This window comes from Pipistrellus kuhlii, unplaced genomic scaffold, assembly GCF_014108245.1.
Source record: "Pipistrellus kuhlii isolate mPipKuh1 unplaced genomic scaffold, mPipKuh1.p scaffold_m20_p_44, whole genome shotgun sequence".
In the NCBI taxonomy this organism is placed as follows: domain Eukaryota; kingdom Metazoa; phylum Chordata; class Mammalia; order Chiroptera; family Vespertilionidae; genus Pipistrellus; species Pipistrellus kuhlii.
In genome coordinates, this window is record NW_023425545.1 from 2,064,023 (window position 1) to 2,081,779 (window position 17,757).

Below are 17,757 nucleotides of genomic sequence, written 5' to 3' on the forward strand. Positions count from 1 at the left end.
GAGAGACGAACAGGCAGCTGGCCCAGCTTGGCCCAGGTATGGCCTGGCCCCTCGCCGGACCCCCGGGCCCCCGAGCTGGGCCAAAGGACCGGGCATGCTGGCTCGCTGGAGCCCTCGGCGTCCGCGGAGGGGCGCTGGCCCTCCCGGGAGTCAGGACGCAGGGCCCTGGGAGCGAGCAGGGACTCCACGCCCTTGGCTGGCAGCGGCGGACTCCACTGTGGTCACCGGTGAGAATGAATTTCCTTCCTGGCGAACCACAGAGCCACACTGGCTGGTCTGCAGCCGCCCCAGCAAGGACGGCCTCCCTCCCCTGCCCCCCACCTCCACGTGGGCCAGGAGGCGGGGGAGGGGCGGAGGAACCCCAGGACCTGGGGAGACCCTGTCCCACCCGTGGACACTCCCCGTCTCTCTCCGTCTCAGGTCCAGTCTCGGTCTGTCCTCTCGCTGAGTCTCCGCCCCACCCCCGTCTGTCTGTCCTCACCCTCTGCCTCTGCTCTGGCCAGGGCGGGTGCCATCAGCGCTGGGCACTGTCCAGGCTGCAGCTGGCCCCTGTGGCTCGGGAGTGGACTGACTCCTGGCCAAGAGCCTTTCTGCTGGTCCCCGGCCAACAGAGTCCCTGCCCCCGCCCCCCGCCCCGGGGTGCCCCCTGCTCCCGGCTGCCCCCCGCCCCCGGCTGCCCCCCGCCCCCGGCTGCCCCCCGCTCCCGGGTGCCCCCCTGCCCCCGGCTGCCCCCCGCCCCGGACTGCCCCCCGCCCCCCGCCCCGGGCCGCCCCCCGCCCCCGGACTGCCCCCCGCCCCGGGCTGCCCCCCGCCCCGGGCTGCCCCCCGCCCCGGGCTGCCCCCCGCCCTGGGCTGCCCCCCGCTCCCGGGTGCCCCCCTGCCCCCGGCTGCCCCCCGCCCCGGGCTGCCCCCCGCCCCCGGACTGCCCCCCGCCCCGGGCTGTCCCCCGCCCCGCCTCCGGAGGACACCACACCCCCCTCACCATTCCCCAGACAGGGACAGCTCCTGTCTCCCCTGAGGCCGCAGGACCCGAATCAGAAACCCTGCGGGGACCCTCGAAGTTAGAAGCTGGCCCCGCCGGACGATGACCGGACTCGGGGAGAACTGGCTGGTGCGGTGACGATGTCCCCCAGGAGCCGGCACGGAGCCTGGAGGACGCCCGGGCCCCAGGAGGCGTCTCCCGGGGGAGGCCGGCGGGGGTGGGGCAGGGCGGGGGCGGGGCAGGAGCGGCCGCCCAGGCAGCGGCCACGGGTCCGGACTGTCCACCTCCGCCTCCCGGACGCCGTGGGCCGCTAGTGTGCTTGGCACACGATGGCCGTGCTGGTCGAGGGCACTGACAATGGCCATCCAGCCCAGACGTTTTAGCAGTTCCCGCCACTGGCCGTAATCGCGTGCCGAGAGACCATGCAAGGGGTGGCTCTGGGCTCCGGTGGCGTTGGCGCTGCCTCGGCCCCATTCCGCGCTAACCTGCGTCCCCTCCGACTCAGACGGGCCCGGCCGGCACCGGGCGGCGGCTGCAGCGGAGGCCACGGGGTTAGAGGCGGCCTTGTGGGCGTCCTCGTGAGAAGAGGTCAGGACACCAACGCCCAGAGGGATGCCGAGCGAGGACAAAGGGACAGGACGCCCGTCCACCAGCCAAGGAGAGCGGCTGCCACGGCCCTGCCAGCACCCGCCTCCGCTCCAGCCTCCGGCAAAGACGCCGACACTGCTGTCCGAGCCGCCTGGTCCCTGCAGATCGATATGGCCGCTCACAGACAACGGGCGGGCTGCTGCGCCCGCACCCGCGCCCGCACCCGTGCACGGGGAGACACGTGGCCCCGGCAGGGGCTGGGCGGTTGAAAGGTGTAGAGAGCTTTGTCCACGCGGGCATGGGGTGCTCTGCACACGCTCGCTCTCCCGGGCAGGACACCCCTCTGAGCCCCAGACAACCCGGGCACCAGGGCCTCCTGCAGGTTAAACAGTGGCCGCCACATCAACCCACAGCTGCCGGCCGGGTGGCTCAGTGGTTGAGCAACAGCCTGGGGGTCAGGGTTCGATTCCTGGTCAGGGCCCAGGCCCGGGCTGTGAGCTCCATCCCCAATGGGGGGCGCGCAGGATCCATGACTCTCTCATCATGGATGTTTCTCTCTCTCTCTCTCTCTCTCTCTCTCTCTCTCTTCCTCTCTGAAGTCAGTAAAACTATTGTAAAAACCCCAAGGCTGCCCGAGGACCCCAAGCAGCCACACAGCCACACTCTCCTTTGGGGAGTGGAGACAGAAAATCCCAGGGCTGGCGGGTCAGAAATGACCCCCAGCCGCCCCCTAAGGGGCCCCTCCACGCCCCTCCCCGAGGGCCCTCCGCCCGTGACCTTGGGGCCCATCACACCCGCCGCCCAGTCCCGCCCCCCCTCGCAGAGCTGGCGTCACGGGCGTTAGACGTGAATTGTATTTCCCTTTAGTGACGAGGCGGAGAACGTGTGTTTTCACCGGGAGTTAATGTGGCTTCCCCTCCCACCAGGGCTGTCTGTCTGCACGCGCACACACACAAACACACACACGCACACACCCTCCCACCAGAGCTGTCTGTCTGCACACACACACACACACACACACACACCCTCCCACCGGGGCTGTCTGTCTGCACGCACACACACACACACACACACACACACACACACACACACACACCCTCCCACCGGGGCTGTCTGTCTGCACACACACACACACACACACACACTTCCCCTCCCACCAGGGCTGTCTGTCTGCACACACACACACACACACACACACACCCTCCCACCGGGGCTGTCTGTCTGCACACACACACACACACACACACACTTCCCCTCCCACCAGGGCTGTCTGTCTGCACACACACACACACACACACACACACACCCTCCCACCGGGGCTGTCTGTCTGCACACACACACACACACACACACCCTCCCACCGGGGCTGTCTGTCTGCACACACGCGCGCACACACACACACACACACACACCCTCCCACCGGGGCTGTCTGTCTGCACACACACACACACACACACACACCCTCCCACCGGGGCTGTCTGTCTGCACACACACACACACACACACAAACACACACACACACACCCTCCCACCGGGGCTGTCTGTCTGCACACACACACACACACACACAAACACACACACCCTCCCACCGGGGCTGTCTGTCTGCACACACACACACACAAACACACACACACACACCCTCCCACCGGGGCTGTCTGTCTGCACACACACACACACACACACAAACACACACACACACACCCTCCACCGGGGCTGTCTGTCTGCACACACACACACACACACACAAACACACCCTCCCACCGGGGCTGTCTGTCTGCACACACACACACACACAAACACACACACACACCCCCTCCCACCGGGGCTGTCTGTCTGCACACACACACACACACACACACACCCCCTCCCACCGGGGCTGTCTGTCTGCACACACACACACACACACACACACACACACACCCTCCCACCGGGGCTGTCTGTCTGCACACACACACACACACACACACACACCCTCCCACCGGGGCTGTCTGTCTGCACGCACACACACACACACACACACACACTTCCCCTCCCACCAGGGCTGTCTGTCTGCACGCACACACACACACACACACACACACACACACACGATCGGACCCTCGGGGACAGGGCGGGACAGACAGGACCCTGCCCGGGGCCCTGCCCTTCAGGGTGCTGATGCGGGACACGTGAACCTCCTGCCCTCGCCAAGCCCACCCCGCACAGGCCGACCGTGTGGCCGTCACATACGTGTCATGCGGCTCACGCATGCATGAGCTGTCCTGAGCGGCAGACGGGAGCATAATTTCCCCTCCAGATACGTGCTCAGCGCTTCTGAGAAAATGAGGGTTTAGTGATTCAATTGGACAGAGAAGCGGGTCCATAAAAAAATGAGATTTGTAACAATCGTGCGGCTAAATTAGTTAAACGGAGAGGAAGGCGCTGTGGAGAATTGACCCCGTGCTCTCCTAAGGACTGAGCAGCGTGTGAACGAGCTGCGCTGACAGAGCCCCGGGGCGCTGCAGGCGTGAGGGTGCGCGGCGGCCGGCCGGGGTCTGCAGGCGGCGCGGGGGGGTAGGCAGGGGGGAGGGGGGGCAGGCAGGCTGGCACAGGCCCGAGGACGGTGAGGCAGTGCAGGAGGGGGAGGAGCCGGAGACGCAGGTGGCTGGGATGGAAAAACCCAGGCACAGGCTTCCTGGATCCGGCGGCTCCCGCTGCAGCAAGCTGGAGCAGCCCCCGTGCCACCTGGCGTGGGAGGCGCCACGGGGACCTGGCTGCCAGGCCCGTGCGGGAGCCGGTGTGGGCGTGGCGGGGGCTAGCAGGGTGAGTGACAAGCGGGGACAGAAACTGCAGGGCCCCGTGCTCCTCCGACCCCAAACCCAGAGGCTCAAGCTGGTGGGGAGGGGAGGAGGGGGGGAGGAGGAGGGGGACGCAACCTCCCCCGCTGCCCAGCCACCTCTCCCCACCTGCCTGGTCCTCCTTGGGGCCCCTCTAGCGGGGGTCAGAGGTCACTGGAGTGGGGCTCTGCGTTTCACGGGTGGCAGCAGGCCGGGCCTTTCTGGGGGAAAGAGGCCGCCTGGCTGGGCCCCTTGGGTCAGCGCTGGGCACGGACCCTCAGGGCCTTGTGTGAGGACGGGCTGCGGGCGCTCGCTCCAGGGGAACCCCAGGCCCCAGGAGGGAGGCTGTGCTGCTCTGCAGACGGGGGCGCAGCACAGGAGGCTGTGGAGAGGCGGGGGCACCCACAGACCCTCTTCCTGACTCTGACCAGCCCCCTCTGGTGTCAGAAATGCCACCGGGGGACAGCCAGTGGGCCCCCAGCAGAGCAGCACAGTGCCAGGGCTGAGCAGGGCGGGATCTGCGCGGGAAGGAGGGGCCGCTGAGCGGGAGGGGCCAGCTGCTCCCAGCGGTGCCCACAGCGCTGGCCAGTCCATCGGGCCTGCTTCCTGTCCAGCGGGACCGAGAGCCTTGCAGACAAGGTGCCCGCGCTCCCCGGCCGCCAGGGACCCCAGAGGCAGCGCTCCCGGCCACACGGCGGCCCGACCAGCCACTGCCCCCCTGCCCAGCCTCCTGCGGCCTTTGCCGAGGCCTGAGCCTCACGCTGAGCCATGCGAACGCCAAGGGGGTGGCCCTGACCCGCCCGCCCTGCCTGAGCTGATTCCGGACCATAAGCAGGAGCAGCTCTGCTCTCTGCGCCGGCAGCGCCCCCGGCGGGCGAGGCCCTCACCCGCAGCTGGAGGAGGCAAAGCCCCTAGGACGCTGGAAGCGATGGCGGCAGGAACGGTCCGAGGCCCGGCTCTGGGAGGGTGGGCTTGGCTGCAACCCACAGGCTACCCACCCGCCCGTGGGTCCTGGGCTGAGGCTGTAGGTGGAGAGTGGGGGGGGGCGGGAGAGGGGGATGTCCAAGCGAGGTTTGGGGGGGCGGGCAGGGCAGCTCCCTGCATCAGCAGTTCCATGCAGGCCCAGGCCAAGCTCCTTTGGGGCAACTCCATTTACCCCTCACATCCCCCCAGACCTCCATGCTGGCCCTCAGTCCCCAGGGGACATGCCACACACACACACACACACACACACACACACACATCCCACACCCCACACACATACCACACACACACCACAAACATACACACACACCTCACATATACACCCCACATACACACCCCATACACATACACACATACCCCCACACCACACACACACACACACACACACACACACACGAGGATGTATCATGGAAACGTGGTTTTCTCCCATTTCCCCACGGAGGCAGAGACTGGGATCTGGGACCCTGTGCAAGGCCAGCCCCCCCCCCCCCCCCCGCATTGTGGGGAGGGTCTCAAGGCCATCCTGTCCACGCCCCCTGAGATGGAGGTTCTGGAGCAGCGCGATGTGCGCCCCCTCCCCTCCCGCCCCTTCTGTGCGCAGTCCGCCGCCTGCAGCCTGGGCTCCGAGCAGTGAGCTGAGCTGTGCTGTCCGGTCCGACGGGCCATCACCACCCGGTGAGCCCGAGCCCATGAGCGCGACCAGTGCCCACACGAGGACGCTGCAGTGGCTTCGCTGGCTCCGCAGCCTCCGCCGCCACTGCCTGCCTCACGCCGGGGGGGTGTCTGGGCGCACAGGGCTGAGAAAGTGAATCCGCCGGGCCTGCTCCAAGCACTTTCCTTGGCTGCGAGCACACGTCGGCTGTGCGGCTGCGGCACCGCGTCTGTGTGACGGGAGCATCGCCCCGGAGCCTCCGAGGCCCACAGCGGCCTCTGGCTTCCTCCAGCGGCGGGGAGCTCACCCCCTCGCCCTCACCTGGCAGCCACGCGGCCGCTGGGAGTGGCCGAGGCACCAGCGGGAGCCCAGCTGAGCCACCCTCCTCAACAGGCCGCCCTTGCCGCCCCTCCCCGCCCCCCGGGATATGACGCCGGGACAGGGCTCACACTCTCTCCGCTTCTCAGCCCACATCCCGCCCGGCCGGCCCTCTGCTCGCTCCTGGGGAAGGAAGGAGGCCCAGGAGGCGGCGATGGAGCAGAACTGCCAGCGGACCCGCAGGTGCCCGCGCCCTCTGCCCGCGACGGCTGGGCCCTCGCTCTGGCGCCAGCTCCAGGCCACTGGCCCCGGGCAGCGGGCCCTTCCCGCCACTCGCTGTGGGCGGGGCTGTGCAGAGGGCACCTCTCAGGACCACCTGGTGGGGCGGGCGCTGGAGGGAGTCGGCCTGCTGGTCCCGAGATGGCGTCTGCCACAAGCACAGCCCCTCCGGAACCGTGCAGCCATGAGCACGGCTGGCAGGCCACCGGGGGGGGGGGGGGGGATGTTGGGAGGGGGGCGGTGCACAGGTGGCTGGAGCGCAGGATGGGGAGGGTCTGAGGAAAGCGGGAGGACGGCGGAAGGCAGGAGAGGCTTGGGAGGGAGGAACCTTCTAAGGCCAACACTGACAGAGGGGGACCAGAGGCCGAGGGCTCACTGGGCAGCACAGAGGCCAGTGCTGGGGGGGGGGGGGGCTGGGACAGTCGCTGGGGGCCCCGGGGTCTGGGTCAGACCCACCTGCCAGGAACAGCCAACCTCCCTCCTGATGCCCGCCCTGCCCGTGGGACCCCGCCTTTGGCCCGGGGGAGGCAGGCACACCCAGAGCTGGTGAGGCCCCCGGCTTCCCGCCCTCCCTGGCAACCCGGCCCTCTGCGGTGAGTGGCCCGCGGGTGCGTGTCCCGGTGCGGAAGGAGGACACAGGGCGCCGGGCTGGGATCGGCCTCACCACCGCCAAGGACGACGATTCGGTGACTCGGGCTGTGCGGCTCGGCGCGGCCTGCGGTTGGCGGGCGTGGGCACCCGCTGTGCCTGGGGGGGAGGGAGGCCACGGGCCCAGTCTCTGCCGGCTGCAGGTTCTCCCTGCCCTCTGCGGGCCTCCCAGCATGCCAGCCGGCTGTGGGCTGCACCTCAGGGCCGCCATGAGGGGAGAGGCGGGGAAGCCAGCACTGCCCACAAGGCCACCGAATCCCAGGCCTCAGGGGGAGCAGGCAGGACCAGCTTCCTCTGTGCCCACCGGGTCCCAGAGCCTCAGTGCGGGGGCCCGCTGCCCAGGCTGTGGGGTCCCTGGGGCAGGGAAGGATGATGGCGAAGATTCTGGGATATGGGTGTGGGGTATGCCCCTTAGCCATCAGCTGTAAGCCCAGGAAACGGACGCAGGCCTTCCTAAGGGGCACGCGTGTCGGGATGCGCCAACTCGGTCCCACACACTGCATCTCTGTGTGCATTGGGGGCCCGAGACTGCTCCCCGAGGCGCAGCCTTCAGCTCTGCTGGGTCTGAACGCGGGCGTCCGGCCGCCTCTGGTCTGTGCCCGGGGCTGGCGCTGCCTCGGCCACCGCTCTGTGCCACGCTCACTGCCCAGGGTGTCCCGCGTCCTGCTCACCATGACACCCAAGCCCTCGTGCCTCAGTCTCCCCAACTGTATAGCGTGCACGAACCCTCAGCAGAGTCCAGAGCAAACGGGAACCACAGGGAGCACACTGGAAAAGGACCCGCGGAGACAGCCGAGTGACCTGCACCCGGGGGGCAGTCCTGGTGGGAGGGCCGCCTCCAGGGGCCCCGAGGCAGGAGGGCTCCGGACCAGGTGGGCCAGTTGAGAATGCCTGGTTAAATTCTCTGCCGGTAGGCTCATTTCATTTCATTGTTTTTTTGTTAATCCTCACCGAGGGCATTTTTTTCCATTGATTTTTAAAGAAATATATATATTTTATTGATTTTTTACAGAGAAGAAGAGAGAGAGATAGAGAGTTAGAAACATCAATGAGAGTCACTGATCAGCTGCGGCCTACTGGGGATGTGCCCGCAACCAAGGTACATGCCCTTGACTGGAATCGAACCTGGGACCTTTCAGTCCACAGGCAGACGCTCTATCCACTGAGCCAAACCGGTCCCGGCTCTATTGATTTTTAAAGAGAGTAGAAAGAACGTGGAGAGACAGAGAGGGAGAAACATTGATGTGAGAGAGACACACAGATTGGTTGCCTCCCGCATTCGCCCTGACCAGGCCCAGGGGCTGAGCCTGCAACCAGAGTACGTGCTCTTGACCAGCATGGACACTCTGACCACTGACCCACACCGGCCAGGCCATAGGACATGTTTCAGGACGTGGCGCGGGCCCGGGGCCAGACCTCCTCAGCGTGCACTGCTGAAGAAGAGGGTGGGCGAGCCGTGTGCGTGGCCCCTCGGGCAGCCAGGGTGTTCTCCCAGGCGCCCATGCCGCCCAGAGCAAGTGGCCCCCGACGGTCCCGGAGTCGCCGGCCGCGCCAGGCGGCACGCTCCCGGGAGGGGTCCCCTTGCTGCCGTGACGCACCCTTCCTCCCGCTCCGGGAGTAGCTGCTGTGCCGCCCCAGAGGCAGCGCCGGCTCCCCACGCAGGCTCTACTAGCGAAGCTCAACACCCCGAGACGTCCGACTCCCCAAGGGGACGCTTCCTGACTGCTGGCTCCGCGCCCCGAAATGGGATGGGAACCCCACAGCCCCCCGGAGACTCCGGCGATGGCAGCCCGGCCCCCTGTGCGCTCACCGTGACTAAGAGCATAAAGATGACAAGACGGGGAGGACCAAGACGCAGCCCCAGGAAGGCCCAGAGCGCCGCGGGGGGAGGGGGGGGGCAGCGGCCCCGCCCTCATCTCCTCCCCACTCGCTTCTTACCCTCAGGCTCTGGCTCTGGCTCCCCGGAGCGGTCCCGGGTGTGCCGAGCAGCAGGAGGCTCTGTGGTAGGTAATCACCGGACAAAGCCCGTTGCCCTGCCTGGGGCTCCTCCCTCTCTCCCAGTGTCTCCATGGCGCCAGCCCGGCCGCCCAGGGCGCCCCCTGGGGGTCTGCATGTCAGACCAGCCCTCCCCTCCCCGCAGAGGAGACCGGACGCTCCATTCCTCACGGACACGGTGCGCAGGGACCACAGCCTCCCGTGTCGCACCCCAGGGCTGCCTCCCCCTTCCCCGAGGGCCAGATGTGGGGGGACCAGTGTCCTGGGCTGCCCTGGAAGGGAGCCAGAGCCCCAGGTGGGCCGGGCAGGTGGGGAAACCAAGGCCAGGCCTTGCGGGGCGTCACCGGAGTGGCACCAGGACCATTCCGGGGAGTGAGCTCCTAACGAACACAGCCCACCCTGCATGGGGACCTGAAGTTGGGCACCCGGGAGGGTCCTCAGGGCCGAGAGGCCGAGAGGAGGGCAGACAACACGCGCCTCTAATGGTTGCAGAGCCACTGTGTCTTGGGGGTTACGGCGCCCCATCTCAGCACACTGGGCGCTGCTTCGGGGGGTGGAGTTACTGGCGGGGCTGGTCTTCTCACTCCCGGAGCCAGTCCCAGGGGGCCGGCTGGCGGCCCTCACGGGGCGCAAACCCCGTCTGGTCTCCTGCGCTGCTAGCGAACGTGCTGTTGAGACCCAGCGCGCAGCCTCAGACCTGCCGCCCTCCCCGGGAGCCTGCGGGGAGCGAGCCTGGCTCGGGAGGGGCCCTCCTCAGCCGCGCTCCGCGTCCAGGACACCGGGGAGCCGCGGGCTCTCAGAGCCGGTCTGGGGACAGACCCACTGCCTCACTTCCTCTGTGTCAGCCTGGGACCTCAGAGCCGTGTGCGCCTGTGCAGGTGCACCCTGGGAAGAGCCACGAGGGGCTGTGTTCTGGAACCTTCCACCCCGCTGAGACGCAGGGCACCCTGCGACGGCTGTGACGGAAACTGGAGGCTCCGAAGCCTGGCCCGATGGGCAACTGTCTTCCCAACAACTGCCCTCACGGGACGGACGGCTCCCAGCACCACCCACTGCGGACGCCTCCACCAGCTCTGGAGAGACCGGGGGCCTTCACCCCACCATGAGCTCTGGTCCGACCCCGTGCAGACGGCACCCTGCCTGGCACCCCCTGGAGGCCTGTAGCTGCATCATCAGCACTCAGGCCACCGCCCTGTCTCCGGGGGTGAGCTGACCTAAGAGCGCAGCCCGAGACTCCTCCCCCATTCTACACACCGCCCCCCCCAGCAGCCCGCAGGGGGTGGGGCCCATCCTGGCTCCTCCCCCATTCTACACACCGCCCCCCCCCCCCCCGCAGCCCGCAGGGGGTGGGGCACGTCCTGGCTCCTCCCCCATTCTACACACCGCCCCCCCAGGCAGCCCGCAGGGGGTGGGGCCCGTCCTGGCTCCTCCCCCATTCTACACCCCCCCCAGGCAGCCCGCAGGGGGTGGGGCACGTCCTGGCTCCTCCCCCATTCTACACACCGCCCCCCCAGGCAGCCCGCAGGGGGTGGGGCACGTCCTGGCTCCTCCGAGCAGCTGCCCCTGGGAGGGGGTTAGACGAGCAGGGCCTCAGCCCCACCTGAAGTCCCCTGGGGACCCCAGCCATCACGCACATCTGGGAGGTGCAGGAAACCCACCTGTGAGGTGCCCCTGACTGTCTGCACCCCAAATGACGATGGGGAATTCGGGGAGCCGGCCTCGGCCCGGTGTGGGGGCCCCTCGCCCGCTCTTGCTGCCCCTGGGCGGCGAGCAGGACGCCCAGCTGTCACAGCTGGCCCCGGGGACGGTGCGGACCGGCCTCTGCAGTCGCGGACACGCCTGGCAGTTTTGCTGCGTGAGTCCTGGTGCCGGGCCCACCCGACCGCCCGGAGCCCAGGGGCTGGGCCGGGCCCAGCGCTGGGTGCCCTCTGTCCAAGCGCCTCCTGAGCCACCTCCCCGGCCCTTCTCTCTGGGGTCCGGGGAGAGCCCCTGGGGCGCCAAAGACAAGAACCCGCCATGCCAAGGCCCAGCCTCTCCTGAGCCTATCACTGTCTCCAGGGGACACACTCTGGTTCCTCCCTCCCACCCACCGGGGAGGGCAGGAGGGGGCGTTCCGGGACCCCAGGCCTGCCTGACCCTGACCGCGGGCTCAGGCGGCACCCCGCTCCCAGCCCCAGCACTGGGTGCAGACCAGGTCCTACGGGAGCGTTCCCCCTGGGCCAGGCAGGCCGGGCCAGGCAGCCCGCAGCTCTCCGGCCTCTCCAAGTCGCCCCGGGCCCCTGCAGACCCCGCAGAGGGCGCGGGACTAGCCATAAAGGGGGCTGTGTCGCACCCACACGGCCGGGAGGGAGGTCGGCCAGGGCGCTGCGGGCCCCGGGCTCTGGCCAGCCTGGCACTGGGAAACGCAGACCCAGAGGCCGGGCCTGGGGGGGGGGGGGGGGCGGGTGGCGAGGGAAACCCTGGCCGTTCTCAGTGCGCGGGCAGGGACAGCACTAATCCGCATCGGGTGGGATGGCAGGGTCCCCGCCCCCACTGGGGCAGCCTGAGACTGTGGTGCGCACCCTCCCGGAGCATCTTGGGGGCTGGGGTTCAGAGTGGCTGGGTTCCCAGCTCTCCTCGCCGGCCCGAGCCTCCTGCGCAGCCCGCAGATGGCACAGTCCGGCTGGCCCCCTTCCCTCGGAGCTCCGGGCCTCCCCTGCAGCCCCTCAGGCGGGTGGCCTCCTCCGTAGGCCCAGCACGCAGTTCCCGCTGCAGCAGAGCTGGCGTTCGCCGCAGCCTCTCCGCCTCCGCCCACCCCGGGCTTTCCCCGCTCGGCTGGAGGGGCCCCGGCTCCCCGACCTCCCACCCCGGCTGACGCGAAGTTCCCCAAAGTGACCAGGGCGCAGAGGACGCCGCCCCCTCCCCGGCTTCCCCCGAGACTCCGCCCGCAGCCCCCTCCCGCGCCTTCCGAAAAGTTGCAAACGAAGCCTCAAACTCCGGTTCTCCCCCAGCTCCCCGCCCCCGCTCGGCGCAGCGCGAGCCCCGCCGCCCCCCACGCACAACCCCTGCGCAGGGGGCAGCTACCCGCCCGGAGCCCGCGCCGTGGCCGGGGACGCAGCGGCCCCGCGCGACAGGCGGCGGAGTGCGGTGGGCGGCGGGGCGGGCACGTGCGCGGGGCGGGGCGGGGGGCGAGGGCCGGGCGGCGGGCGGGGGGCTTACCTGTTGGAGGAAGAGGAAGGCGGGAGAGCAGGGCACGGCGTGCGGGAGCATGCTGCCGGCGCTGGGCAGCAGGAGGCAGCCGGAGTTGGCCATGGAGCACAGCATGGGGCGGCAGGGGGGCGCCCCGCGGGCGGCCGAGGCGGCTCTGCGCTCGCTGCGCCGCCCGCACCCTCCGCGCGTCCCTGGGCGAGTGCGCGCGCCCTGCCTCCCGGGCGCCCTCTGGGTCTCCGTCGCCGCCGCCTCCTCCTCCTCCTCCTCCTCCTCCTCCTCCTCCTCCTCCTCCTCACCCCCTCCTCCCCCTCGTGGCGCTCCTGGACCGGGGAGCAGGAGGAGAGCCCTGCGCCCCGGCTCCTCCGTGCTCCCGGCCGGCGCGGGTGCCGGGGAGCGCCCGCGAGAATATGGCCAGAGCGGTCTGTGCGCGAGACGAGAGGACGGCGGGGCGGAGGGGGGTGGAGGATAGGGGGGCGCCACCTTAGAGCTCCCGGCCTGTCTGTGCGCGCGCGTGCGGGCGGGGGGGTCCCCGGACTCCGACGTCAGACAGCCCCGCGGAGGGCAGGGAACCCGGACCGGGCACAACAGCTGACCCAGCGCTTAACCCCTGGCCCGCCGGCGCAGGGGCCACCACCTCCGCCCTCCCGCAGCCCCAGCCCCCCAGCCCCGCCGCTGCTCAGGATTGGGGTCTGGAGCGGCCTCCCCTCCCCGGTCCACAAGCCACTGCAGAGGAGCCGCCGCTGCCGCTGCGTTCGGCTCGGAGAAGCCCGCTCCTAAGGGAGCTGGGGCGGGATGGCGCTGATGCAATGAGGACAGCTACGCAGAGGCCTCCCCTCCTGGCGCCCTGGGCTCGGAAACCCCAGCCGGAGCCCCGGGAACTCTCCTATCTCCTTGGCCACAGACTCCCTTCCCCGCCTGCCTGCCACAGCACGTGGTCTTGTGGATCCTCATCATGGACTAGGGGGCAAGGGGCACTAGCTACCACACGTCCTCTCCTCCCCACACCCACACGCCACCCCGCAGGAGGGCGCGGGTCCCCACCCCTGGCCCTACACCACCAGTGACAGGTGTGTGCGAGCCCACATAAACCTGCAGCTTCACCTGGACCCCCGCAAGGGCCTGCCGCGCAGCCTCACTCGCCAGATGCCCACCGGCCAAGCTCTGGCAGGACCAGCCGCAGGTGAGCATGGCTGAGAGGCAGCGGCAGCAGAACATGCCCCCCCACCCACACACACACACATACATTCTCCCTGGCAAGGGGCGTCTCAGGGGCCCAGCAGCAGCTCTGGACTCGCCCATCTACCTAAGGGCACCTGGGACCCCCCTCTTCTCACTTCGGAGAACAAGCCCCGCTCTGGAGGGGGCAGGCCTGGGACCCCCTGGCAAGGGGCAGCCCCGGCGGGGAGGCGTGCTGTGGCCCTCACTGCCGCCTGCAGACAGGGCCCCTCAGGCTGGAGCCGGAGGAGGGCGGAGGGAGGGTGCGCTTGGCTCCCTGCGCCAAGTCTGGGCACCTCTTCTGAGCTCCTTCTGAACAAGCAGGCGGGTGTGTGCCCCTGGACACCCTCTCAGGCACCCGTGCCGCTGGAAGGAGGCAGCCCTGGCTCCCCTTTCTCCTGGAGAGCGAGGGGGTCAGGGTGTCTGGCAGGGACCGGAAGGGCCGAGATCCAGAGAGTGGCACCGGGGAGAGCGGGCCCCCCTGGCCTGGTCGCTGCACCTGCCTGACCTTTTCTGGAATCCAGGCAGGGATGCCCCAGGGGTGGCTCGGGCACACAGTGGGGGGTGGGCACCTTGGCTGTGGACTGGCCAGGGGGCCCCTGCTTTCCTGCCGATGATGACTGACATGGTCCCTGCAGCGGCACCCCTACCGCCCAAGACGCTGGTGGGGGGCCTGGCGCCGAGGCCCAGGCGTCTGGAGCAGCAGCTCTGCCGGGCATTGCGTTTGCAAGTGGAGCCTGGCAGAGGGCTCTCCTGTGCTGTGTGCCGCCCGATCGGCCCGCTGCAGGAGCAGGGGCAGCCCTCCCCTCCAATGGCACAGCTCTGCCCTCCCCCTGCTGCTGAAGCACCCTCTGCCCTCTGCCAGCCCGTCAGGCGGCACTGCTCCGCCCTGCGGACACTGGAGTTTGGGGCGGCCATGACAGTTCACCCTCACCTGGGACTCCCGACTCACCCTGCCTGGGACCATTCCCTCATGGACTGCCCATCGCTACCCCACCTCCACGGAAAACCAGGCTTGTTCCTCCCGCTAGAGGGCTGGGGAGCGGGCCCAGCACACAGCTTCCGACCGAGACCCGGGCCCCGTGCGGGAGTGATGGCGGACTCTGTCCCGGAGGGAGACATGGTTCGGTGCGGAAACCAAGCCCTCAGCCTGCTGTGCTGAGAGCAGGAACAGCCCAGGGTTGTGGGAGCTCAGACCTGGGGCGCGGTCAGGGAGGGTCCCCTGAGGGGCCCTCGCACTCAGCCCCCAGCCCCCAGAAAGCCAGATGGGTCTCGGCACCTGGTCAGCCTCGGGCCTCAGCCCAGCCACCTGCCTCCGTCAGCCGCTCCTCACACCCGGCTCCGGCCCAGGACGGCCACCGGGAACCTCCCCAAAGGACCTGAGCGGCCTGCGTGTCCGGCTCACGCCTCAGGCGGCCTGGACTGCGGACGGTGATGAACGGCAGGCGAGGAGGCTGGCCCGCTGGGAGGCAACCGGGGGTCAGGGAGGAGCAGCTGGACTCTGCAGCCCATCTGGACTCCCCATTCTCCCCTTCAGAGACCAAGGGCCCGGGCAGCACAGCCCCTGAGGTGGAGATCCCAGTGTCCGCGGACTGGTGCCCCTCGACCCTCCAACATGCTCATGGGCACTCCCAGGGCACGGCCCGCCCACCCAGACTCACTGTGGGCAGCCTTGCCCTCCTCACCTGCCCTCAAGGGCCTGGCCTGGGAGGCGTGTTAGACGGGGATACAATAGTCTCCAGCCCCTCCCCCAGCCCTCTGGACACCCTCTGCCTCCTGGGCCAGGCGGGCGGCCTGAGTGGCAGGTGGGGAGCCGGGCCCGGGGGAAGGAAGGCTGCGAGCGGGAAGAGCTGTCAGTCAGCGCTCATGTTCACGACGCACGCCAGGAGCCAGGGAGAGATACCCGTGCGCCCTGACTCGGAGAAGGGCTTGCTAGGGCGGCAGGAGCTGAGTGTAATTATCTGCGCTCCTGGGCACCCTATAAATACCGCCGGCCCAGATGGTTCCCAGGCTCCGAGAGCACCCGATCTTCCTGCCCCCGCCGCACCCGCATCACCTTCCCGGAGGAGCCCCGCTGGGTGCAGGCGCTGCCCCCCACTGGCCCTCCAAGGGCAGGGCCTGGCTGTCCTCCCTCCCTGGCGAGCCGTGCAGACACCTCGGCCCTTCGGTGTGCTCCTCAGTGACACAAGAGACATCAGTGAGAGAATGTGCCAGAAAGTGCTCACAACGGCCTGGCCTTTGATTGAAAATATAATGTGGGGCTCTGGCCAGTGTGGGTCAGTGGATAGAGCATCCGCCTGCAGACTGAAGGGTCCCGGGTTCAATTCTGGTCAGGGGCATGTGCCTAGGTTGAGGGCTTGATCCCTAGTAGTGGGTGTGCAGAAGACAACCAATCCATGATTCTCATCACTGATGTTTCTCTCCCTCTCCCTCATCTCTGAAATAAAAAAAATATTTTAAAAAATAGTAATGTGGGCAGTTCTGTGGCCGAGTGGTTTGGGGGGTGTTGCTGGGACGGCACCTCAGCCCGCCCTTGGGGAACTCCACGGCTGCACACGGACCCGCCTGGGGAAGCAGGAGGCCCTGCGGTCCCTGTAGGAGAGCCGGGCGGGGGCGGGGGCCGAGTGCTCATGGGCCTGCTCTGCTTCCCGCTCCGAGTGCCAGGCTGGCATCCGCAGCGCCACCCGCAGAGAGGACAGTGTGGAGCCCGGCGGAGGCGTGCCAGGACGGGAGGGGGTGAGCTCACCGTCTCCGGTGGCAGCTGGCCGTCATCTCCGGCTTCGCAGCGCCAGGCCATCCTGCCCGGACTTCAGGCACCCGCTTGGCACAGGCCGGGACCGGGCGGGGGTGGCAGAGCTGCAGGGAGCATCCCACGGGGAAGGGCAGTGTGGGTACAGTCCCTGTGCTGTGTGAGGATGTGGGGGACTGGCCAGACACCCACATCACCAGCGAGCCCTCCCGGGAGCTCCAGCCCCCGTCCCACAGCCGAGGGAGCGGGAGCTGTCTTTGCCTCGTCCTGCGGTGTCTGATTCTCCCAGAGCGGCAGGGATGGTGGCGGGGGAGGCCCTGCAGGGAGAGAGGAAAACGGCAGGAGGGAGCCCCCTGGCTGACCAAGTCACTCCGGAGGCATCCAGCAGGGCGCCCCACACCCGCCAGGGGTCAGGCCTGTGAAGAGGGGGCACTGGGGAGCTCCCCACCCCTGAGCCCCTCTGCACCCCGGGCCACCCAGGTGCCCAGGCTGCCCGGGCAGCACCCACATCCAACCGGGCAGGAGGCTCCCTCCCTCGGTGCCAGCCCCCGGCCCCAGCCCCGAGGGCAGCAAGCGTAGCAACGGGGAAAGGAAGCTTATTTATCTGCTGAATTAGGAGGCCTTTGCCAGTCGCATTCGGTCCTCCATCTCACTTACTGGTACAACCATGTCTCAGCAAAACTAAACATTATAAATGCCGAGGCTGAACGCACAGGGCACGCTACATGCGGGAGGTACATGCTCTGGGTACACCCTCGAGGTACACACTCGTGACGCTTACGATACACACTCGGGGTACACGCTCAGGGTACACGGCAGAACCAGAGCCGCACAGGCTCATAGCTGCCAGCACCTCTCCCCTGGAGGCCCCTCTCCTTCAGGACCTGGGACCCGAGGATGGTGCTGGCAGAAGGCCTGCTCTGCCACGTGGTACTGGACCAAGTTTACTTATTTTCCTTTCTTTTTTTAAAAAATATTTTTTTTTTATTGATTTTAGAGAGGAAAAGAGAGGGAGAGAGAGAAACAACAAAGATGAGAGAGAATCATGGATCGGCTGCCTCCTGCACGCCCCCTACTGGGGATGGAGCCCACAACCTGGGCCTGTGCCCTGACCGGGAATCGAACCCTGACCTCCTGGGTCATAAGTCAACGCTCAACCACTAAGCCCCGCCGGCCAGGCTTTCCTCCTTTTCACTGAGCTCTCAGGACCTCACCCTCCTCCTCTCCTGAGGACAGGAGCTCAGCAGAGCTCAGCAGAGCCCAGGAGAGCAGGTGAGACCGGCCAGTGGGGGAGAGGCCGCGGCAGGGGCAGCCGGGAAGCCCCCATGGTCCCACGGCCTCT

At 68.4% G+C, this 17,757-nt stretch overlaps 1 protein-coding gene across 5 annotated transcripts in view; it reads right to left on the reverse strand.

Moving 5' to 3' along the window:
• The window catches only part of RBFOX3 (RNA binding fox-1 homolog 3), a 77,897-nt gene that overhangs the window by 22,851 nt on the left and 37,289 nt on the right, over positions 1-17,757 (reverse strand). For 3 of the 5 annotated variants that reach the window (XM_045572152.1, XM_045572151.1, XM_045572154.1), the window contains exon 1: positions 12,461-12,724. The exons of the other annotated variants lie outside the window; for them this stretch is intronic. In XM_045572152.1, the coding sequence (XP_045428108.1) occupies positions 12,461-12,565 (105 nt within the window). In that variant the 5' untranslated portion in view covers positions 12,566-12,724. Of the gene's footprint in view, positions 1-12,460; positions 12,725-17,757 lie in introns of those variants that run through there. 5 annotated transcript variants of the gene reach the window in all.